Genomic DNA, 25,639 nt, shown 5'->3' with positions numbered 1-25,639 from the left:
CATTTCCTTGCCCATTCTCCTAAACTATCTAGGTCTCTCTGCAGCCTTCCTGTCTCCTCAATACTCCCTACTCCTCCACCTATCTTGGTGTCATCTGCAAACTTAGCCACAAACCATTTACTCCATCATCCAAATCGTTAATGTACAGGGTAAAAAGAAGCGGCCCCAACACCGACCCCTGCGGAACACCACTAGTAACCGGTAGCCAACCAGAACAGGATCCTTTTATTCCCACCCTTTGCTTTCTGCCAACCAGCCAATGCTCCACCCATTCTGTTATCCTACCTGTAATTCCATGACCTCTCATCTTATTAATCAGTCTCTTGTGCGGCACTTTGTCGAAGGCCTTTCGAAGGTCTAAATACACAACATCAACTGCCTCTCCCTTATCCACCCTACCTGAGATTTCTTCAAAAAACTCCAATAGATTCGTCAGGCAGGATCTTCCCTTCACAAAACCATGATGGCTAGGACCTATCTTGCCTTGCACCTCTAGGTATTCCATAACCTCATCCTTGAGGATTGATTCTAATAACTTTCCCACCACTGACGTCAGACTAATCGGTGTGTAATTTCCTTTATGCTGCCTCCCACCCTTCTTATACAGTGAAACTACATTTGCGACCCTCCAGTCCTCCGGAACCATGCCGGAGTCTATCGATTCCTGGAAAATTATCACCAATGCCTCCGCTATCTCTAAAGCCACCTCCTTCAGAACCCTGGGATGCACCTCATCCAGACTGGGAGACATCAGTCTTTAGTCCATTTAGTTTTCCTAGAACCTTCTCTCTAGTAATCTTAACTGAACTCAGTTCCATTCCTTGAGACCCCTGACTAACCGGTATATTGCTGATGTCCTCCATAGTGAAGACCGATGCAAAATACTCATTTAGTTCCTCTGCCATCATGAAACAGTTTCAGGTTGAGGCAATTACAAGGAACTTTTTTATTAAAGAAGTTTATTGTGGGTACTGTCCATAAAGTACAGAAATCCAATCAGTAAGGGTTTGGTTAATCACACCTTACAACATCAACAACATTGGGAAAGGTCTTGTGTGTAAATGATGACAGCAGACTCCTTTCTACAGATCTGGTTGGTGTAAACCTCCCACTGGCCGATCAGGCTCCTTCTTTTGAACAAAATTTGCATTCTTATTTCCATGCTTTTGACTGGTGAATTCATCTGAAGTAGTGCGGTCGAAATAAGCGGTTGCCAAGATTACAACTCGCAGCACAATTAGCAGGGTTCCTGCGGCAGTAACTGCACAAATGCAGAAGTAATCAGACGAACAAATTTCATTGGATTAAATCAGCTCATCACACTAACCAATCTGTAGCAATGCTCAGCAGGGTTAGCTTCCCCATCACTCACTGAAACAAAGAAATCATTTAATCTGCTCTTTACAACTTTGTGATCCCAAAGCAGAAAGCTACAATTGAATTTTTACTTGGGCGATCACAGGTATACATGACCTCCAAGTTTAATTAAAGGTTAGGGCCTTGGGCTCTTTTCTCTGGAGCGATGGAGGCTGAGGGGTGATCTGTTGGAAGTGTATAAAATTATGAGGGGCATAGATAGGGTGGACAAGCAATATCTTTTTCCCATTATTGAGCGATCCAATACCAGAGGGCATGCATTTAAAGTGAGAGGGGGTAGGTTCAGAACAGACGTGACGGGTAAGTTTTTTTCTCAGAGAGTGGCGGATGCCTGGAATGCGTTGCCTGATGGAGTGGTGGAGGCAAATTCATTGGGGGCTTTTAAGAGGGGCTTGGATGGGCACATGAATGAGAGGAAAATGGAGGGAGATGGGCATTCTGTAGGTAGGAGGGATTAGCTATGTGGGCACAACATTGTGGGCCGAAGGGCCTGTTCTGTGTTATACTGTTTTATGTTAGTGAACGAAGGTGGTGCAATGCCGTTGATTAATTGGAAAATTGACAACATCATTCAAGAGGGCACAAGTGGCTAAAGCAAAGGTAAGGTGGTGCAGATATTGGAAATCTGATGTAAGGGGAGAAAACATGCGGGCAGCAGCAAGGATTAATCAGCTGAATGTTAACGAATGACAGACTTAGTACGTTAAACAGTTTGCAGCAAGATGAGCCTGCTGTCATCAAACCCACCTTGAAGTCAAACCCTTCCAGTTTATGCTGAGGTAGAGCAAGGGCAGGTGGCTGATTTACTCCAAGGATGTGTGTTGCTGGACACAGACATGGTGATGGAAATTTGATCCTCCTGTAGGTAACCTTCCCCAGCCTCTGGAAACCCGGCAGCTGAACACAGGCGAGAAGGTCTGAGACTTTGAGGTAATGTAACTCTAGCACTGCCTGTGGGTCAGAAGGAGAAGGGGTCATAGAGTCATACAGCACAGAAACAGGCCCTTCGGTCCAACTGGTCCATGCCAATCAAGATTCCCAGCCAAGCTGGTCTCATTTGCCCATGTTTGGCCTATATCCCTCTAAACCTTTCCTATCCATGTGCCCGTCCAAATGTCTTTTAAACGTTGTTAATGTACCTGACTCAACTACTTCCTCTAGCAGCTCGTTCCATATACGCACCACTCTGGGTGAAAAAGTTGTCCCTCAGGTTTGTATTAAATCTCTCCCCTCTCAGCTGTTTCCTCCATACCCAAAAATGTGCAGCCCAGCCCACAACCCATCCACTCTCCCATCACCATCAGAGGCCCACTGATCACTGACCAACAACCATCATCAGACACACCCCATCTCCCTCATATCACCCAACCACTGCCTAATTCCACTGCTGAGGATGGGAGCCCTGAGTCAAACTCTGAAGGATGTCTAGGTAACCGGTTCATCCACGTTTCACAGCTCCCACTGACCTCCTCCGCTGCCATACAGAACCAAGTCTTGGGGATAATGCTTCACATCCTCAATCCATCAGCAGAATTAAAACCAAACAACACAAAGAAAAAGTACAATGTTACAGAACAAAATGAAACAAGAAAAGTCAGGCAGTATGTGTGGAGAGAGACAGTTGTGTTTCATGGAGTCACAAGAGACTGAAGTTGCTGGAATCTGGAGCAACACACAAGACGCTGGAGGAACTCAAAAGGTCAGGGAGGGAAATAGACAGCCGATGTATAGGGTCGAGACCCTTCATCTGCACTGGTCCATCTGGTATTTCCTCAGACGGACCACAGGTAGGAGATAACAAGATGTGGGCTCTGATACAGGAATAGGAACCAAGGGATTGAAAGGGCCATTTCCGGTCACAGTGCCAGGATGGGCAATTGGCCCATCAGTTCCCTCACCCTCCATTACCAATATCCATGGGACCCATCATCTCCAGCACTCAGTGGACCTTCTAGTTCCAGCAACCAGGAGACCCTCCATCCCCAGCACTTGTGGGTCCCCAGAACCCAGGGGATTCATCTTCCCAGGATTTGGAGGACTCACTGTTTTCAGCACCTCCATGGCACCTGTGTAGCCCCACCAGATCTTTTCTAACAAAAGCCTAAAGATTTATTCATTGTTGGCATTCCATTCTATTTCCCATGCCCACCTAACGTGCCTGACTGTTCCCCTCTCCCACACCATTTGCTGGTTCATTGTCTCACCCCCTCCCCTCGCACTGATCCATTGACACTACCTCTCCACCCTCCGAACACCCTTCCCTTCTCCACCCTCCGAAAGGCCCTCCCTGTGCTTGGCAATTGCTCCTTGTGCTGTCTCACACTCTGGTCCTTTACCCTTGATTCCAAAGCAGCATTGAACCATGCCAAAGTGGAGGTGAAGGCCATGTGTTGATGCTCTGGCCTTGGGGGCAACAAGGCTTTGGGGGATTGCTTCTCCCCGTACCCAGCAGCTTGCAGTAATGCTGACTCAGTCCTTTCTCAAAATAGAGCCTCCAATTACCTGTCTGACAGAGATGAGGAGGTGCGGGGACAATTAAAAAAGGCATGCAGATGTCGGTTTAGACAAGCAGTAAAAGCCACTTATCTCGAGCATTATACACTCAACATCTCTCTGCTGCATTTGCATAATGATCAATGACCTGTCACACTATTGAAGCAGGCAGCACAGCAGGTGAGGGAAGTGTCACGTAGTTGCACCCTGCACCCACTGTCTGCAGCACCGCTCTCTGTCATAAAAGGTTTAAATACTGCAGAGCACAATACTGGCAGAGGCACCGGAGACTCAACAGTAAAAGCTCCTGTTGTCTTTGAGAGCTATCTCACCAGCGGTGTCAGTGGAGGGAGGATGACTGCTGGGGTCAAGGTATAAACACTCTGCTCCCCAAGCTGTCAGATCCTTCAAGCACAGTCAGAGCCTCCTTCCCTGTGCACACTGCCCTCGAGGAGGCTGTGGTGTGGATGAGACTATCGTCACCTCCTCATGACCTGTGCATTTGCTAAGAAGGTCAGGAAAGGGGTGCCCTTGTTCCACGTGAAAACATCTCAGCATCTATCCTGTCAAGCCCCGTTAGGATCTTATATATTTGAATGAAATTACCGCTCATTCTTCTGAACTCTGAGACCACAGACTCAGAACACAAGAACATAAATAACAGGAGCAGGAGTGGGCCACCAGGCTCCTCAACCCTGCCCCACAGGCAGCAAACGCAGTCCCCTTTTCAAGAGAAGCAGCAGGGAAAAGCCTGGTAACTGTAGACCCATGGGCCTGACATCAGTGGTAGGGAAGATGCTGGAAAAGGTTCTGAGGGAGGGGATTAATGATCACTGGGAAGGCAGGGACTCATCAGGAACAGCCAACATGACTTTGTCAAGGGCAGATCTCCTCTGACCAATTTGATTGAACTCTTTGAAGAGGTAACAAAGTGTGCCAATGAGGGCAGGGCAGTAGATGTGATTCACATAGACTTTAGTAAGGCCTTTGGCAAAGTTCCACATGGGAGACTGGTTCAAAAGGTTAGGACCCCTGGGATCCAGTTGGCTTGGTGGTAGGAGACAGAGGATGATGGTGGAGGATTGTCTATGTGATTGGATGCCTGTGAATAGTGGTGTCCCAGAAGGATCTGTGCCGGGTCCCTTGTTGTCTGTAATATAAGTGAATGACTTGGATGTGGATGTGGGAGGCAAGGTCAGTAAGTTTGTGGATGATATGAAGAATGGTGGAGTTGTTGATAATGTGGGAGGTAGTCTCAGGCTGCAGAGAGAAATTGATGTGTTGGTGAACTGGCTGAAAAAAGGCAGACGGTGTCTAATCCGGGCAAATGTGAGGTGATGCACATTGGGAGCACTAATGAGGCTAGGACATACACCATGAATGGTAGGGTCTTGGGGAGTGTTGAGGAACAGAGAGATCTTGGCGTACAAGCCCGTAGCAACACAGGCAGATAACATGCTTAGGATGTCACGTGAGATGCTGGCCATCATTAGTCGGGGCATTGCATACAAAAGTAGGGAGGTTATGCTCCAACTTTATAAAACCTTGGTCAGACCTCAGCTGGAGTGTCTTCTCCCCTCTTTTGTATCTTCTCCCCCCTCCCATCGGGCAGAAGATACAAAAGCCTGAATGCACGTACCACCAGGCTCAAGAACAGCTTCTATCCCGCAGTTATAAGACCCTTGAACGGTTCCCTAGTGCAATAAGGTGGACTCCTGACCTCACAATCTACTGCATCATGATGGCCTATGCACCTTATTGTCTGCCTACACTGCATCTTCTCTGTAACTGTAACATTATATTCTGCATTCTGTTATTGTTTTCCCTTGTACTACCTCAATGGACTGTTGTAATGAAATGATCTGACTGGATGGCATGCAAAACAAAGTTTTTCACTGTACCTCAGTACATGTGACAATAATAAACCACTTACCAATAACCAAGGGTAAGGGGGAAGAGATTCAGAGGGGATCTGAGGGTGATCTTCTTCACCCAGGGAGTGGTGAGTACCTGGAATGCGTGTGAGAGTGTGGTGGAAGCTGGGTTGCTGACAGCATTTAAGAAGTATCTAGCTGAGTGCTTGAATCACTTAGGCGGAGAGGGCCATGGACCAAGTGCTGGGCAAAGGGGTTAATGCAGATGGGTGCCCACTGTTCAGCATGGAGGAGTTGGGTCAAATGGTTTTTCTGTACCGTAACGATTCTTTGTGGATCTGTGGCTGATCCACACTGGCTTGACTTCCTCTTCTGTGCCAGATCCCCATTGCCCTCCATTCCTTGATCTGTCTGAGGGGCTGGGTCCTGTGTAACAGCCTCTCTAATGCTCCATGGGTGTGTTATTTGAGGAGGATATGCAACTGGTGTTGAAGCATGGTCAGAGAATGTACTGATGATACATGATTGTGAACCAGCTGTATTTACTGTAGGTTTTGTGCATAAAGTATATTTTGGGGAAATAAAATAAATCTCTTGCCCCCTGGAGGGTGCTGTGTTGGGTAAAGAGCAGAGAGCCCTGAACCACCACACCGGAAACGGTGCCTAGGCGCTGGGTGGTCAGCTCATCGCTGGTACAGCATCATCTTGTTGGGGAAGAAGGAACAATCTCCGGGGTTGAGAGTTCAGGAGGATGGATCCTAGCAGCCCAACCCAGCAGCCCGACCTGGCAGCCTGTCCCAGCAGTCTGACCCAGCAGCCCGACCCAGCAGCCCGACCCAGCAGCCTGACCCAGCAGTCTGTCCCAGCCACCTGACCCAACAGCCTGACTGAGCAGGCTGACCGAGCAGCCTGACCCAGCCGCCCGTCCCAGCAGCCTGACCCAGCAGCCTGACCCAGCCTGACCGAGCAGTCTGACCCAGCAGCCCGACCCAGCCTGACCCAGCAGCCTGTCCCAGCTGCCTGACCCAGCCTGACCCAACAGCCTGACTGAGCAGCCTGACCCAGCAGCCTGACCCAGTCTGAACCAGCAGCCTGACCCAGCAGCCCGACCCAGCCTGACCCAACAGCCTGACCGAGCAGCCTGTCCCAGCAGCCTGACCCAGCCTGACCGAGCAGTCTGACCCAGCAGCCTGACCCAGCACCTCCCCCACCACTGGTGCACCAAGTCCCAGCCACCTACAACAAAACCTCCCCAGGCCTGTAGGCGGGACCACCTTGAAACAAGGGTAGCGGTATCTCAGTTTTGATGAACCATTAAATATTTCTCTTTGCATAGATGCTGCCTGACCTGCTGAGTGTTCCCAGCAGAAGCTGCAGCACCCCTACAGGCTCCCCTCCATGTCATGCAGCGTCCACCATGGAAGTGCCTCAGCTCTGACCTCTGGCCCACGTTGGCCACGCCTTATCTCCAGTCCCACACCTACACATACAGGAACAGCCTGTCAGTGTGAAAATCTGTGACACTGGACATCATCCATCTCTCTCTGTAACCAGGCCAGACTTTAATCATCACCAGACTGAACAACTGCAGCCCCAGATGCTGAAGGCTGTTACCCCAGACACCTCTCCCTTCGCCCACAGCAGTAGCTTCCTAGTTACATCCCAGAGATGCAGCTAATGACTGGAAGACATGAGTTCCAATCCCACCATGACAGCTGAGAACCTTCGGCAGCTCAACAACCTGGAGCTGACATCAGTAATGATGACCGTGAAACACTAGGATTATCATTACGAACGCCTCTGGTTCACTGCTGCTGTGGAGGGACAAGAATCCACTATCCTTACCTAGTCTGGCCTACACATGAAACAGACCCACAGCAGTGTGATTGACTGGGAGCTGCCCGGAGGAAGAGACAAGCAGACAGCTTGGGGGCATCTGTGGAGGGGTAATAAATCCTGACCGTGACAATGACCACCACACCCCAACAGTGAAAATCGTTAGGTGAATGGTCACAAAACGAAGATTGCAGTATACACTTGGGAAACAAAGGACTGCAGATGCTGGAATCTAGATGAAAAACACGATGATGCTGGAGGAACTCAGCAGGCCCAGTCCTGAAGAAGGGTCCTGACCTGAAATGTTGACCGCCTGCTTTTCTCCTCGGATGCTGCCTGGCCTGCTGAGTTCCTCCAGCATCATCGTGTTTTTCATCCTGCAGTAAACACTTCTTGCCCATCCCACTGGAGGCTGAGGTGCTTGTTGAATGCCTGGTAAAATGGGAGGAACCCCACTGAAATGACCCCCAGCTTTGTCTTTACTTTCTCCAGGTGAATCAGGCAATGGGAAATCTGCGCTTCTTCGGGAAGTGCTCTCCAAGCTTGAGAAACCCAAAGGCTCGTCGGTCCAGTCAGAGACCATCCTGGGCGACATCTTCCTTTACAATGAGGTGAAACATGAAAGGTGAATATTTGCATGCTTGGAAGGAGCAAGTGAGTGAGCTGATTGACCCATGGGTCAGTTTCTAGCAACGCGATTTGCTGTTGATGTAAATCAAGTCGCTATTACAAAGGGTGTTGATATAATTCTGTTATCATGGTAAAGCATCTTAAACATAAAACAGTACAGCACAGGAACAGGCCCTTTGTCCCATGACATCTGTGCTGACCATGATGCCAATGTAACCTGCACACCTGCCTGCACGTGGTCTGTACCCCTCCATTCCCCATCTGTTCATGTGCTGTTCAAATGCCTTAAACGTTGTGATTGTATCTGCTTCTACTGCCTCCTCTGCCAGTGTGTTCCAGGTACCCACCACTCCCTGTGAAAAAAACTTGCCTCGTAAATCTCCTTTAGACTTTCCCCCCCTCACCTTAAATCTATGCCCTCTAGTACTTGCATTTTCACCTTGGGGAAAAAGACTCCATCTCCCCTATCTATGCATAGGGAGCATGAGGGAGCAGAGCATTGTTTTGAGAGACAGTCTCTTCTAGATCCAGGGGTATCTACATGTTAGAAGCTAGCACTGTGGGAGGGGTGGTACTGAGGGAGGGGCAGTACTGAGGGAGCTTCACACTGTGGGAGGGGTGGCACTGAGGGAGGGTCACACTGGGACGGGCAGTTCTGAGGGAGGGTCACACTGTGGGAGGGGCAGTACTGCGGGCAGCCGAGGGTACCGGCAGGTCAGCCTGCCTGCCCGTCTTCCACGCTTACGTGTGCGCGCAGGTGTGTTTGGAGAGGGAGCACGCGGTTTCCGCGGGCACCCTAGCTGAGTTCCGCGCTCGGCGGGCCCCTCAGGGGATCGCGTGTGTGGTGGACGGTACGAACACGATTCTTATTTGAAGTGTCGCGTTAGCGGGTGTAGCACTGTGGGAGCGGTACTGAGGGAGGGTCACACTGTGGGGTGGGTGGTACTGAGGGAGGGTCACACTGTGGGAGCGGTACTGAGGGAGGGTCACATTGTGGGAGGGGCAGTACTGAGGGAGGGTCACACTGTAGGAGGGGTGGTACTGAGGGAGGGTCACACTGTGGGAGCGGTACTGAGGGAGGGTCACACTGTGGGAGGGGCGGTACTGAGGGAGGGTCACACTGTGGGAGGGGTGGTACTGAGGGAGGGTCACACTGTGGGAGCGGTACTGAGGGAGTATTGCGCTGTGGGAAGGGCAGTGCCACTCTATGGGATGGGTGATGCTGAGGGAAGAGCAGTGCAGTGCAGAGCAGTGCTGAGGGTGTGCTACACTGTTAGAGGAGTAGTACTGAGAGAGTGCTGTATTGTAGGTGGGGTGATGCTGAGGAAGTGTTGCACTGTTGGAGGAGGGGTAATGAGGGAACACTGCACAGTCAGACTGGCAGTACTGAGGGAGTGCTGCAGTGTTGAAGGAACAGTTCTGGATAGATAGGGCTGAGGGAGCTCTATACTTTCAGACAGGTAGCAATTAGGGAGAGCTGCTCACAAGAGACCTTCCTGCGTCAGAGAACGTAATATGTCTTCTGTAAGGAAGTCCTGAGGGTCTGTATTCTTTGGAGTTTAGAAAAATGGGAGGTGACTTTATTCAAACATGTAAGATCCTAAGAGACTTCAGACATTGGAATCTGGAGCAACACACAAAGCACTGGAGGAACTCAGCAGGTCGGGCAACATCTGTGGAGGGAAATGGACAGTTGGCATTTCGGGTCGAGACCCTTCACCTGGACTGGGAAAATCCTAAGAGGGCTTGACAGGGTAGATATCGGGCTGTTTTCAACAGTGGGAGAGTCACGAACAAGGTGACATAGTTACAAGGTAATGAAGTGGTCATTTAAAACTGAGGCGTGCAGAAGTTTCTTCTCCCAGAGAGTAGTGAATCCCTGGAATCCTCTGCCTCTGAGGGTGGTGGAGGCTGGATAATTAGATATATTTAAGGTGGAGATAGATAAGTATTTGAAATATCAAGGAATTGAGGGTTATGAGGAACTGGACAAAGGAGGAGTCGAGGCCAGCAGAGATCAGCCATGATCACACTGAATGGTGGGTCAGGCTTGAGGGGCCGAGTGGCCTACTCCTGCTCCTATTTTCTTGTGTGTCCTGATGGAGTGAAAATTACTCCAGGTTTGTGTGTCTTCCTTTTCCTTTCCACAGGGGGGAGAAGGTCGGTTTAGTGATCGCTGCTTTCTGTGTGCTTCATTCCACAGCCTGGCACCCGGCCTCACCCAGATGTTAGAGGGCTTCAGCAGGGAGATAGACAAGGGCACAGCCTGCATTGATGGAGGTATGAGACTTCACGGCAATACAAGCCGTGGTGGTGTGCAAGGCCTGTCATTGTCCGCAGAACGTTACCGGGTGGTTTCACTGACTCATGGTTCCCCCCCACCCCCCCCCCCCCCCCCCCCCGTCCCTCTCACCCTCCCATCAAAAGCCCGCTGTGAATGTATTGCTCCCGACTGTTTTGTTTTCCATAATCCTCCAACAAGGGCTCGCAACAGGTTGTGAATGTCACCTGAAAAAATCATCTGGACTGTTCTGCACCAGTGTTTCACTGCCAACAGCTCCTCTTTATCACTTGGCACCTGAAGCCACTTTAATCCGAATCATTATCTCTTGCATTGCAAAGTGGCGCAGGGCAACACAGGCTCCTGCTGATCATTTCAAAAGGAATCACTTCACTGGAGCATCTCAGGTCCCGGCCAAGAGCAGAGATCTATAAGGAATGTAAGAAGGACAAGAGGTTCCATTGGAGGCTGGTGGGGCTAAACCCATAACATAAACCACCGCAGGTCTGGATGGCAGGGGACAGAATGCGTGTAGATGTACTAACTGTCACTGCACCACAGCCAATAGACCAGGGGCTGACTCTCACAGCTCCACTCACTCTCAAGGGACTAGGCTAGTCCAGACAGTTGTGACAGATGTTCTAATGTCCAGCCTGTGAGGTAAGCAGTGATGGCTGGCCATCTGTTATGTCGGATCAGCAGTAGTCACCAGTAGACCTGATGACTACATAACAGATGGAGGCTGTTCGTTCCATTGTCCCTGTGCCAGTTCTTTGCAATACCCATCCAATCCAGAGTACTGCAGCCTCTCCCAGCATGGTCCCGTTAACTATTGTGACATCCCATAGAATCTGATTTCCCAGATTATGACACACCTGTGTTCTTTCAGCAACTGCTGTAATCCATCACCTCCAGTTGCCAATAATGGAATAGTTTCTCCCCACTGCCTCTGTCAAAGCCCCATGTCATTTGAAATTATTGAACATGAGAAGATGGGAAATAGGAGCAGGAACAACAATCTGCTAAGGAACCCAGCGGGTCGAGCAGCACCTGTGGGGGGAAAGGAATTGTTGATGTTTCGGGTCGAAACCCTGCATCTTTATCTGTTCCTGTGCTGTAATGTTCTATGTTCCTCCCCTGCCCTACCTGGCACAACCTGCCTGTCATCTTTCACCCTTCCTCCGTCCACCGACAGGCTTCCTTCTCACCACTCTCCTTCCCCTCTTTATACTGGCCATCTCTCCTCTCCACACTTTGACCTGAAACGTCGACAATTCCTCTCCCCCCACAGATGCTGCTCGACCTGCTGAGTTCCTCCAGCAGACTGTTTGTTGCTCCATCCAGCCCTCGAATCTGCTGCCCATTTATCCAGACCATGGCTGACTTTCCATCTCCGTGCCATTTTCCTGCATTGTCCCCTCCTCCCTTCATTCCCTTAATCAGGAGATGTCTATCGACCTCTACTTTGAAAGAGAACAATGACAGAGCTTCTGGTGTAGAAATTCCAGAGGTTCCAAAGTGCAGGAATTTCTCCTCATCTCAGACCTAACAGGGTAAATTGGTTTATTACCAAGGTACAGTGAAAAACTTTGTTTTGCATGCCATCCGTATTTGCGTTTCATTACAACAGTGCATTGAGGTAGTACAGGGGAAATCAATAACAGGATGCAGAATAAAGGGTTACAGTTACAGAGAAAGTGCAGTGCAGGCAGACAATAAGGTGCAAGGGCCATGACAAGGTAGATTGTGAGGTCAAGAGTCCATCTTATCGTACGAGGGGACCTTGTATCAAGGTCTCAAACAGTGCCTCCTGGCACCGGACTCCTCAGCCGGGGGAAACATCCTCCCTGCATCCAGAATTTTATATGTTTTGATGAGATCTCCTTCAATCCTTCTCAATTCTAAAGGATACGGTCCCAGTCTACACGTTGATCTTCAGCAACTTGTATACAACTGCACTCGGGTCCCTTTGAACACCAGCACTACCCGGTCCCTCACTGTTTAACAAATTTTCTGTCACGGCCACTCACACTTTTCACCATGATATTCCACGTTCTCTTCCACTCACTCAGCTTGTCCATAACCTCCTGAAGCCTCATTATATCCTCCTCGGTCATCACAATCCCACCTAGTTTAGTAATGTAAGCAAACTCGGAACATTTTGTCCTCTCAGCCAAATCATTGCCATAGATTATGAGAAGCTGGGGTCCAAGCACCCATCATGTACCCACCCCCTGCCCTCCCAGTAGCCTCAGCCGACAACCTGAGGAGATCCATTTATTCAAAGTCAAAAGTTGAGTTTATTGTCAGATGCACAAGTACACGTATGCACAGGTGCAATGAAAAACTTACTTGCAGCACCATCACAGGCACATAGCATTAGAGACACAACATTCACCATCAAAACCATAAATTATATAAAATTATATTGTCTTCTGTTCAATTCACAATACTTAATCCAGGACAATATATTACTGCCAATTCCTTGTGCTCTAACCTGTATGGGTCCCTATTGAATGCCTTCCAGAAATCCAAATGCAGTCCTTTCACTGATTCCCCCTTATCTATTCTACCAGTCACATCCTCAAAGAACTCAAGGTGATTAGTCAAACATGACTTTCCCTTCATAATTCTCTGATGACTCTGCTTTTACATTTTTTAAAGTGTGTTATTACATCTGTCATTACAGGTTGCAGCTTTTCTCCCCGCCACTGACATTAGGTTTACCTGTCAGTAGTTCCCTGTTTTCGCTCTCCTTTTCTGAAATGGTGGGGTCACATCTGCTCCCTGCAAATCCACCAGCACAACTCCAGTATCAATAGATCACTGGAAGATGTATCCCCACTATCTCTAAAGGCACCTGTTTCAAACCTTGCAGTGTAGATCATTGGGATTTATCAGCCGTCAAATTCACCACCTTCTCCAGTACAATTTTTGACTGAGACTCGGCTCCTCCAGCTTCTCATTTCTCACTAGACCCTTGATTCTCCCACGTATCTGGTAGTTTTGTGTGTCTTCTGTGAATACAGATGGATTGTACTTGTTAATTCTTCTGCCAATTCCTTATTCCCCTTTACAAACTCTCTGGTCTCTGTCTGCAAAGGTCCCACACTTGCCCTTGGTTGTGTGGGGTTCAAGTAGACAGGAGGGGAAGCTGGCAAAGCCCCTATTGTCCTCACCTTCCCTGTGCGCTCATAACAAGTGAAGACAGGTGGGGCTTAGTACATGTGCAAATGTAAATGGCCCTAACGCTTCCCAGCAATCAGGAGAACTTGTGAGGGAAGTGTCATTCTCCCGGTGATCCCCAGTAAATACTGACCCTCTCGGTGACCCCCTGTAAGTACTGACCCTCTCCCAGTGACCCCCTGTAAATACTGACCCTCTTCCAGTGAGCCCTGTCTAAATATTCCTCTTTCGTGCAGTTGGGAGGTTGGTTAGGGCAGTGGTGTGCTCCTCCTGCAGGATGTGGGAGATCAGGGAGATTTCAAGCATCCTTGAGGACTACACCTGTGGGAAGTTTGACCAGCTGCAGCTCCCGACTGTCCGCATGAAGCTGGAGCTGGATACACTCAGGGTCATCCGAGATGCCGAGACCATCGTAGGTAGGAGCTTTAGCGAGGTGGTCACACCTAACGTACAGGCAGAAAGGAGCTGCGTGACCACCAGGAAAGGCAAAGGGAGAAGGCAGAGAGTGCAGGATTCCCCTGTGGCCGTTCCCCTTGAAAACAAGTATACCGTGTTGATACTGTTGGGGGATTGACTGTTCAGGAGGATGCAGCAGTAGCCAGGTCTGTGGCACCAGGACTGGCTCTCAAGCTCAGCAGGAAGGGTGAAGGCAGGCAGGACTACAGGGATAGGGGAGTTGATAGTTGGGGCGGAGGGGGGAAGGAGATTCTGGGGCTGCAGAGGGGACTCCAGGATGGTGTGTTGCAAGAAAAAATATTAGGGGTAAGGGTGATGAACTTGGAGCATGGCTCTGTACATGGAACTATGATGTTGTGGCCATTACAGAGACTTGGTTGAGAGAGGGACAGGACCAGATGCTTAATGTTCCAGGGCTTTGAGTATTTAGAAAAGAAGGGGTGTGGGTGGGTGGGGGTGGTGGGGGAGTTGCACTATTAATCAGGGACAATATCACAGCTGCACTCAGAAGGGACATCATGGTGGGCTCACCCACTGAGTATCTGTGGCTGGAACTCAGAAATCAGAAAGGTGCAATCACTGATGGGATGATACCACTGGGACAGTGAGGAACAGATATGCAGGGAGATTAGGGAAAGGTGTAAAAATAGCAGGGTTGTTGTCGTGGGTGCCTTTAACTTCCTTCATATAGACTTGGACCTCCTTAATGCAAGAGGTTTAGACAGGCCAGAATTCGTTAGCTGCATCCAGGAGGGTGTCTTAAATCAGTGTGTGGATAGTCCAACGAGAGGAGGGGCTGTACTTGACCTGGTGTTGGGTAACGAGCCTGGCCAGGTGACCTACCTCTCAGTGGGAGAACAGTTCGGGAACAGTGACCAGAACTCCTTCAGTTTTAAGACAGCTATAGACAAGGATAAGTATGGACCTTGCAGGAGAGTATTAAATTGGAGCAGGGCAAATTATGGGAGCATTAGGCAGGAACTAGGGAGAGTTAATTGGGAACAGCTGTTTTTGGGCAAGTCCACATCTGACATGTGGAGGGTGTTTAAAGACCAACTGCACAGAGTACAGGACAGGGATGTTCCAGTGAGAAGGACAGACAAGGATGGCAGGGTAAGAGAACCTTGGATGTTGAGAGAGGTGATAAGTTTAGTCAAGAAGAAAAAGAAAGCATCAAATCAAACAGAGCCCTTGAGGATTATAAAGAAGCTAGAAAAGGAACTCAAGAAGGGAATTAGGAAAGCCAGGAGGGGCAGAAAAAGTCCTTGGCAAGTAGGATTAAAGAGAATCCTAAGGCATTCTATACATACATCAAGAGCAAGAGGATAACTAGGGAGAGGGTAGGACCTCTCAGGGATAAAGGAGGGAACGTGCGCTTGGAGGCAGAGAATATGGGAGAAGTCCTTAATGAGTACTTTGCATCAGTATTTACCAATGGAGGAGAGCGAGACCAGTATGGAGTGTGCTAATATGCTAGGGCATTTTGAGAGAAAGAAGAAGGTAGTGTTGGGTCTCTTAAAAAACATTAAGGTGGATAAGTGGGACATACCCTAGGTTATCAAGAGAGGCAAGAGATGAGATTTCTGGAGCCTGACCAAGATCTTCACATTCTCTCTAGCCACAGGCCAGGTCCTGGAGGACTGGCGAGCAGCTAATGTTGTTCCATTATTCAAGAAAGGAAATAGGGATAATCCTGGTAACTATAGACTGGTGAGTCTCACGTCAGTGGTGGGGAAGTTACTGGAGAGGATTCCTAGGGATAGGATTTACAAGCATTTGGAAAACCATGGCCTAATTAGGGACAGTCAGCATGGCTTTGTGCGGGGCAAGTCGTGTCTTGCTAACTCGATTGGGTTTATCGAAGAGGTGACGAGGGTGATTGATGAAGGTAGAGCTGTGGATATTGTCTGCATGGATTTCAGTAAGGCGTTTGACAAGGTCCCTCGTGGGAGGCTCATCCACAAGATTAAGATGCATGGGATCCACGGTGAATTGGCCATTTGGATTCAGAATTCGCTTGCCCATAGAAGACAGAGGGTAGTGGTTGATGGGAATTATTCTGGCTGGAGGTCTGTGACCGTTGGTGTTCCGCAGGGATCTGTACTGGGACCTCTGCTGTTTGTGATTTATATAAATGACCAGGATGAAAATATGGATGGGTGGGTTTGTAAATTCACAGATGATACAAAGATTGGTGGTGTTGTGGATAGTGTAGAAAATTGCCAAAGGATACCGCGGGATATAGATCAGTTGTAGATATGGGTGGAGAAATGGCAGGTGGAGTTTAATCCTGCCAAATGTGAGGTGTTGCACTTTGGGAGATTAAATGTAAAGGGACAGTACACTGTTAATGGCAGGACCCTTAACAGTGTTGATACACAAAGAGACCTTGAAGTCCAAGTCCATAGCTCCCTGAAAGTGGATCCACAAGTTGATAGAGTGGGAAAGAAGGTGTACAGCATGCTTACCTTTAATTAAGGCACTGAGTTCAAGAGTTGAGAAGTTATATAGCAACTTTATAACACTCTGGTTAGGCTGCATCAGGAGAATTGAATTCTATTCTGGTCACCTCATTATAGGAAGGATGTGGAGGCTTTGGAGAGGGTGCAGAAGTGGTTCACTAGGATGCTGCCTGGATTAGAGGACATGTGATATAAGGAGAGATTGGACAAACTCGGGTTGCTTTTTCTGGAGCGGTGGAGGCTGAGGGGAGACCTGATAGAGGTTTATAAAATTATGAGAGGCATAGATAGATAGAAATATAGAAAAACTACAGCACAATTCAGGCCTTTCAGCCCACAAAGCTGTGCCGAACATGTTCCTACCCTAGAAATTACTAGGCTTACCCATAGCCCTCTATTTTTCTCAGCTCCATGTACCTATCCAAAAGTCTCTTAAAAGACCCTATCATATCTGCCTCCACCACCGTTGCCGGCAGCCCATTCCACGCACTCACCACTCTGAGTAAAAAACTTACCCCTGACATCTCCTCTATACCTACTCCCCAGCAGCTTAAACTTATGTCCTCTTGTGGCCACCATTTCAGCCCTGGGGAGAAGCCTCTGACTATCTACCCAATCAATACCTCTCATCATCTTATACACCTCTATCAGGTCCCCCCTCATCCTCCGTCTCTCCAAGGAGAAAAGGCCGAGTTCCCTCAGCCTGCTTTCATAAGGCATGCTCCGCATTCCAGGCAGTTTCCTTGTAAATCTCCTTTGCACCCTCTCTATGGCTTCCACATCCTTCCTGTAGTGAGGTGACCAGAACTGAGCACAGTACTCCAAGTGGGGTCTGACCAGGGACCTATATAGCTGCAACTATACCTCTCGGCTCCTAAATTCAATTCCCCGATCAATGAAGGACAATACACCATATGCCTTCTTAACCAGAGTCAACCTGAGCAGCCGCTTTGAGCATCCTATGGACTCAGACCCCAAGATCCCTCTGATCCTCCACACTGCCAGGAGTCCTACCATTAAGACTATATTCTGCCATCATATTTGACCTACCAAAATGAACCACTTCACACTTATCTGGGTTGAACTGCATCTGCCACTTCTCAGCCCAACTTTGCATCCTATCTATGTCTCTCTGCAACCTCTGACAGCCCTCCAAACTATCCACAACACCCCCAACCTTCGTGTCATCCGCAAACTTACTAACCCACCCCTCCACTTCCTCATCCAGGTCATTTATAAAAATCACAAAGAGCAAGGGTCCCAGTACAGATCCCTGAGGTACACCACTGGTCACCGACCTCCAGGCAGAGTACGACCCTTCAACAACCACTCTTTGCCTTCTGTGGGCCAGCCAGTTCTGGATCCACACTGCAATGTCCCCTTGGTTCCCATGCCTCCTTACTTTCTCAATAAGCCTTGCATGGGGTACCTTATCAAACACCTTGCTGAAATCCATATACACTACATCTACTACTCTAAAAAGGTAGACAGCTATCTTTTTCCCAGGGTCAAAACGTCTAATACTAGAGGGCATGCATTTAAGGTGAGGAGGGGTAAGTTCAAAGGAGATGTGCGGGGCAATTTTTTTACACAGAGAGTGGTGGGTTCCTGGAATGTGCTGCCAGGGGTGGGGATGGAGGCAGATATGATAGAGGTGTTTAAGAGGCTCTTAGATAGGCACATGAATATGCAGAGAATGGAGGTATATGGACTTTGTGTAGGCAGAAGGGATTCGTTAATTTAGGCATTTAATTACTAGTTTAATTAGTTCACTACAACGTTGTGGGCCAAAGGGCCTGTTCCTGTGCTGTACTGTTCTATGTTCTAAGTTCTATGTATTGGTATTGGTATTGGTTTATTATTGTCACTTGTACCAAGGTACAGTGAAAAACTTGTCTTGCATATCGTTCATACAGATCAATTCATTACACAGTGCATTGAGGTAGTACAGGGTAAAACAATAACAGAATACAGAGTAAAGTGTCACAGCTACAAGGAAGTGCAGTGCAGGTAGACAATAAGGTGCAAGGTCACAACAAGGTAGATTGTGAGTTCAAGAGTCCATTTCATCATATAAGGGAACCGTTCAATAGTCTTATCACAGTGGGGTAGAAGCTGTCCTTGAGCCTGGTGGTATGTGCCCTCAGGCTCCTGTATCTTCTGTCTGATGGGAGAGGGGAGAAGAGAGAATGACCCGGGTGGGTGGGGTCTTTGATTCTGCTGGCTGCTTCACCAAGGCAGCGAGAGGTATAGACAGAGTCCATGGAAGGGAGGCTGGTTTCCGTGATGTGCTGAGCTGTGTCCACAACTCTCTGCAGTTTCTTGCGGTCCCGGACAGAGCAGTTGCCATACCAAGCCGTGATGCATCCAGATAGGATGCTTTCTATGGTACATCGAATAAAGTTGGTGAGTGTCAAAGGGGACATGCCAAATTTCTTTAGCCTCCTGAGGAAGTAGAGGCACTGGTGAGCTTCCTTGGCTGTGGCATCTACATAGTTGGACCAGGACAGGCTATTGGTGATGTACACTCCAAGGAACTTGAAGCTCTCAACCCTCTCGACCTCAGCACCATTGATGTAGACAGGAACATGTACACCGCCCCCTTTTCTGAATGTCCAGGGTGGGAGGGGTCTTTGATTATGCTGGCTGTTCACCGAGGCAACGAGAAGTGCAGACACAGTCCATGCAGTGGAGGCTGGTTTCCCCTCCATTGATCTGTGTCTATAGAAATGATCTGTATGGATGGCTTGCAAAACTAAGTTTTTCAGTGTATCTCGGACAATGTACCAGACTCCCAGTCTATCCGTCGGTTTACAGGACAGTTCATCCGTCTGACCAGCGTCAGCAGGCAGCACCTGTGGAATGAGAAACTGTTGATGTTTTGTGTCTGCGACCTTTTGGCAGTTTTAATTTTCATTTTAGTCATCACAAGATCACAAGACAAGGGAGCAGAAGTCGGCCATTCGGCCCATCGAGTCTGCTCCAAAGAAAAGGGGAAAAGTCAATGACCAGCTCTTTTGTTGACATTGAGGGAAAGGTTGTTGTCATGACACCATGTCACTAAGCTCTCTGTCTCCACCTGATCAATCTCAAAGGCCAATGGTTAGGTCTCCTTTTGCCTTCAGTCTTGAGAAAAAATCTGCACTATGTCCAATCTTCTTCCAGTTATTTACAATCTGAGCACACATCCTTAAATGGCGATCACAATCCAGTTTAAACCTACCGAAATGTTCATTTCCCCGTTTGAAACAAGCTGCAGAGTTTGATGAATGAACACCCTGTGTCACCACCCCACCCACTTTTTCCTCCCCTACATCTTTCCCCCATCCCTACCTGATGCTAACTCCCAGCTTTGCAAACCCTGTCCTCTTCCACTGCGCCCATTCACAGTGCGGTGAGCCTAGCCTACAACAGCAACTACACTTGAGAAATAATTCAGTGATAGGGAGGTTTGGCATATCCTGAAGCCACAGAAGGTGCTATAACAATGTAAATGCTATTTCTGGGCACCGTCTTGAAGTTGTGAATGTAAACATCCAGCCTACCCCTGCTCTCGACCATGATGTTGGTGCACACCACTGCACATGAGCACCTCTCAGCAATTAAATCAGCATTCAAGCTGAGCACAGAGAACAAGTTTGGCAGCCCACTTCAGCTTGCTCCCGAGCTGCTGGGTTCTGGAGACTGGTATGGCTCCGGACCACTTCCAGTCCATCAAATCATTGTTCAAGGTTACTTTACAAAGCTTGTGGATGATGTTACGTCTTGAGCCATAGCCATGGGAAGTGGAGTTTACCGCGTAGAATAATGTTAAATCCTTTACCAACGTCACTGCTCATCTATCTCTGCTGTCTGTTACATTAGTCCATAACATGGGTCCTGATTTAGAATTGATTTAGAACCTATCAACCTATTAATTTTTGGGCACAACTGTTGTTGTGGACACAGCCCAGTGCGTCAGAGAAACCAGCCTCCCCTCCATGGACTCTGTCTATACCCCTCGCTGCCTCGGTGAAGCAGCCGGCATAATCAAAGACCCCACCCACCCGGGACATTCTCCCTTCTCCGCTCTCCCATCAGGCAGAAGATACAGGAGCCTGAGGGCACGTCCCACCAGGCTCAAGGACAGCTTCTACCCCACTGTGATAAGACTATTGAATGCTTCCCTTATACAATGAGATGGACTCTGACCTCACGATCTACCTTGTTGTGACCTTGCACCTTATTACACTGCACTTTCTCTGCAGCTGTGACACTTTACTCTGTACTGTTATTGTTTTTACCTGTACTGCATCAATGCACTCTGTACTGACCCAATGTAACTGCACTGTGTAATGAATTGACCTGTACAAACGGTATGCAAGGCAAGTTTTTCACGGTACCTCGGTACAAGTGACAATAATAAACCAATACCAATACCAATAGACAAAAGACTAAAAGTGGAGAAATGCTGGAATGTGGAGCAACAAGCAATCTGCTGGAGGAACTCAGCAGGCAGAGTGGCATCTGTGGGAGGAAAAGAACTGTCAATGTTTTGGGTCGATGCTGCCTGGAGTGGAGAGGGGAGATGGCCAGTGTAAAGGGGAGCAGGGGAGTGATGAGAGAGGAGCCTGTTGGTGCACTGAGGAGGGGTGAAAGATGACAGGCAGGTTGTGCCAGGTCATAGATTCCTACAGTAAGGAAACAGGCCCTTTGGCCCAACTGGTCCATGCTGACCAAGATGTCCCATCCAAGCTAGTCCCATTTGCTCGTGTTTGGCCCATATCTCTCTAAACCTTTCCTATCCATGTGCCTGTCCAACTGTCTTTTAAATGTTGTTAATGTACCTGCCTCAACCACTTCCTGTGGCAGCTCATTCTACATACCCTTTGGGTAAAAAAGTTACTCCTCCACATCCTTCCTGGAATGGGTGACCAGAACTGCACACAATACTCCAAGTGCAGCCGAACCGAAGTTTTATACAGCTGCAACGTGACTTCCCAACTCTTATACTCAATGCCCCAAGCGATGAAGGCAAGAGTGCCGTACACCTGCTTTACCACCCTATCTACTTGGGTGGCCTTTGGAATTGTGTGTCCCAGTGGGCTCTGAAGACTCAGTCACTGAGTTCAGAGATCAATAGGTTCCCGGGCGTGAAGGGACTCGCGACAGAAGAGGACAGTGATGCTGAGTTGGAAGATCAGGCCTGATCTTGATGAAGGGAGTTGCAGGCAGGAAGGGTGGGATGTCAACTCCTGCTGCTGCTGCCCATGTTCTTGTGAGTAACAACACCCCCTCACACAACGTCGGGAAGGAATCACACAGATGAGCTCACATAGTAACTCTCCCGTGCAGTGCACTGAGACACTGTAATACAGAGGCTCAGTAATGATACACCATGCAGACAATGTGTAAAGTGACTGACATGCTCACTACATGAACCACAATCTCCAGTTAAGCAGGGCAATTAAGCGATGCATTCATTCCCAAGGATGCCAGCTCAGTGACAGGTTCACACATCAGGGTCGCATTCTCCTGTCTGACAGCTCGTTGTCACTGAATTTCAAGAACTGAGTCACATCTAATTTGTCTCTGAAGCAGAAGCTGTGAAGGGAGCTGAAGGATGCTTCTCAGTGGAGAAAGGAGGTGGGTGGTGCGAGGGGGCGGCAGTGAGTGTCAGGTCCCAGGTGGGAGCTCAAGGTTTTTGAATGAATCGAGTTGTGGATGAATCTGAAGACATCCCTGTTCTGAGTCAGCAGACAAGAAAGGGACATCATTAAACCTCTTGTGTCTTCATGAAAGCTCAGACACGGCTACACAGGTTGATAGTGCGGTAAAGAAGGCATACGGCACACTCGCTTTCATTAGTTGAGGCACTGAGTTCAAGAGTCAGGAAATTATGTTGCAGCTTTGTAACACTTTAGTTAGGCCACATCTGGAGTATTACATTCTGTTCTGGTCGCCACATCACAGGAAGGATGTCGAGGCTTTGGAGAGGGTGCAGAAGAGATTTACCAAGATGCTGCCTGGATTAGAGGGCATGTGCTATGAGGAGAGGTTGGACAAACTTGGGTTGTTTTCTCTGCAGCGGCGGAAGCTGAGGGGAGATCTGATAGCAATTTATAAGATTATGAGAGGCATAGATAGAGTAGACAGCTGGTATGTTTTCCCCAGGGTTGAATTGTCTAATAGCAGGGGGCATGTATTTAAGGTGAGAGGGGGTAAGTTCAAAGGAGGTATGCAGGGCAAGTTTTTAAACAGAGTGGTGGGTGCCTGGAATGCGCTGCCTGGGGTGGTGGTGGAGGCAGGTACGATCGGGGCGTTCAAGAAGCCCTTAGACACATGAATGTGAGGGAAATGGTAGGTATAGACATTGTGAAAGCAGAAGGGATTCGTTTAGTTGGGCATTTAATGACTAATGTAATTGGTTCGGCACAACATTGTGGGCCGAAGGGCCTGTTCCTGTGCGGTAGTGTTCTATGTTCTGCACAGGGTCTGTCAACAGAGCAGCCTTTAGTGAGACAACTGGCGATTTCCCCATGTAAACACAACAGGACTCCAAGTAAAGCAGATTCCCACTCTCCATGTTGAATCTGTGGACCAGGCTGCCATCTAGAGCCCTGGCTGCACATAACGCTGAGCGACAACACTGCACAAACACTGGAAGACCACAGATAAAAGTCCTCAGCCACCATTTACACTGATGTTCACCTTCACCTGGGTTGGAATGGCAGATGGAGCTGATGTAAGTGAGTTTTGTGTGATGACCCAATGACACGATGCCTGGTACAGCATGAGGGATGTCAGAATCAGAATCGGGTTTATTATCACTGACTTCTATGACGTGAAATTTGTTTTTTTTTTGCCGCAGAACAATGCAAAGACATAAAATTACTATAAATTACAAAAATAAATAAATAGAGCAAAAAAAAGAATAACGAGGTAGTGTTCATGGGTTCATGGACCATTCAGAAATCTGATGGCGGAGCGGAAGAAGCTGTTCCTGAATCATTGAGTGTGGGTCTTCAGGCTCCTGTACCTCTTCCCCGATGGCAGTAACGAGAAGAGGGCATGTCCCGGGTGGTGAGCATCCTTAATGATGGATGCCACCTTCTTAGATGCACCGCCTCTTGGAGATATCCTCGATGGTGGGGAGGGTTGTGCCTGTGATGGAGCTGGCTGAGTCTACAACACTCTGCAGCTTCTTGCGATCCTGTGGGCTGAGTCTGAGGTAGAAATATCCTTAGGTGGATCCTGCATGTGAATGAAGAGGGATAGACAACAGAGACCATTGTAGAGATGAGCTGGCTCATGATCAGAAGTCCCACTCGAGCAGCTAGGGTGTGAACATTTAGCCCTTCAGGACAGTACTGAGGGAATGCTGCAATGTCAGAGGTGCTCTCTTTCCAATGAACTGGTCAATTGTGCCACCATCTGCTCTTTCAAATGGATTTTAAAAAATCTCCTGGCACTATTTCAAAGGAGGAGAAACCATAATTAGTCTCCTGGTCAATCAGCAGCAACGGGTCTTTCTTCTTGAACCATGTAACACAGGATGGTCTGACCTGTTGGCAGCTGTCTTCCTGCACCGCACCCTTGGGCTTTGTGATTCTCAGACAACAGATTACTGACTTTGGGGATGATACAGAACATCATCTCTTGGATTTATCTAGCTCTGCATTAAATATATCAAATGATCTGGCCTCCATTGCCCTCGGTGGCAGAGAATTCCACTCAGTCATTACCCTCTACGAGAAGAAATTTTGACACACCTCAGTTTTAAACGACCAACCTCTTATTTTGTAGCTGTACATGACTCTCCGACTAGTGGAAACGTTCCAACATCTGCCCTGTCAAGCCCCCTTAGGATGTTTGAATAAGGTCACCCCTCATTCTTCCAAACTCACACTAGGAATGGGTCCTTCAAGCCTGTTCCTCCTGTCAACAAGGTCACAGCCTTAGCTTCACTTTCTTGCCTGTTCACTACAGACCAAAGATCAGTCTCTTTTGGCATTGAATATACTTAGTGAATCACAGCCCTCTGGGTTTGATGATTGCAAAGATTCATGACCCTCTGAAAGAAGTGGAATTCTGCTCTTCCATTTGAATAAACAACTCCTTATTTATGGAGACATCAGGGAGTGCAGATGCTGGAATCTGGAGCAACACACGATCTGCTGGAGGAACTCAGTAGGTCGAGCAGCATCTGTTGGGGGGGAAAGGAACTGTTGGCGTTTGGGGTTGAAACCTTCCATCAGGACTGAGAGTGGAGTGGGGAGATGTTTGTCCACTCTCCCCTCTCAGTTCTGACACAGGGTTTCGACCCAAACATCAACAATTCCTTTCCCCTGACAGATGCTGCTTGACCCGCTGAGTTCCTCCAGCAGATTGTTTGTTGTTAAGTCATTGGGTTTGTCCAGCCTCAGAGATTACATACATTTCTAATGGGATTTCTTTCCCCCTCTTGGGCTGGCTCAGTTTGCACTGTTCCACGTGTGGAATTGGCCAAGAGGCACAGCACTCACGCAGAAATCACGTCCAGCCGTGACAACAAGGAGGTGAAGTTTGCTACAGTGCTGATGAGCACTCAGACTACTTCAGCTCAAACCCAGGCTCAGATCCTGGCGAACCTGGTGAGGAGAAGCCGGAACAGGCGGAGCCCAGGGAGAAGCAGAAAGGTCAGTGCACTGCTGTGTCCGGGGACCAGCTCAGCTCAGCTCAGCTCAGCTCAACTGCAGCCACACTGGGACCACAACCTCTGCTGTCCAGCTGAAGGAAACTGAGATGTGCGTCAGGGAGGGGTGGGAGAGTCAGGAAATCATTTATTGTTTATCATCCGTGCAGCTTTCATTTATTTACAGTGTTCGTTGTGACAAGGCCAGTATTCATTGCCCATCTACAATTCCCCTTGAGAAGGTGGTGGTGAGCACCTTCTGGTGAAGGGGGTGGGGTTTACAGGATTCAGTCCCAGCGATAATGAAGGACCGGTGATACAGATTGCCAGGTCAGGATGGCACACAACCTCGAGGGGATCCTGAAACCGGTGGTCCACACGCCTGCTGCTG

The 25,639-nt window shown here is 48.6% G+C and overlaps 1 protein-coding gene across 1 annotated transcript in view; it reads left to right on the top strand.

Moving 5' to 3' along the window:
• The window catches only part of LOC127575532 (dynein axonemal heavy chain 6-like), a 277,640-nt gene that overhangs the window by 166,492 nt on the left and 85,509 nt on the right, over window positions 1-25,639 (top strand). Inside the window, exons 39-41 of the mRNA XM_052025464.1 lie at window positions 8,073-8,205; window positions 13,954-14,093; window positions 25,053-25,252. Coding sequence (XP_051881424.1) covers window positions 8,073-8,205; window positions 13,954-14,093; window positions 25,053-25,252 — 473 coding nt within the window. The remainder of the gene's footprint in view (window positions 1-8,072; window positions 8,206-13,953; window positions 14,094-25,052; window positions 25,253-25,639) is intronic.

Source organism: Pristis pectinata, chromosome 10 (assembly GCF_009764475.1).
Source record: "Pristis pectinata isolate sPriPec2 chromosome 10, sPriPec2.1.pri, whole genome shotgun sequence".
Classification (NCBI taxonomy): domain Eukaryota; kingdom Metazoa; phylum Chordata; class Chondrichthyes; order Rhinopristiformes; family Pristidae; genus Pristis; species Pristis pectinata.
The sequence above is the reverse complement of the archived record's forward strand: the minus strand, read 5'-3'. Positions and strand labels throughout refer to the sequence as shown.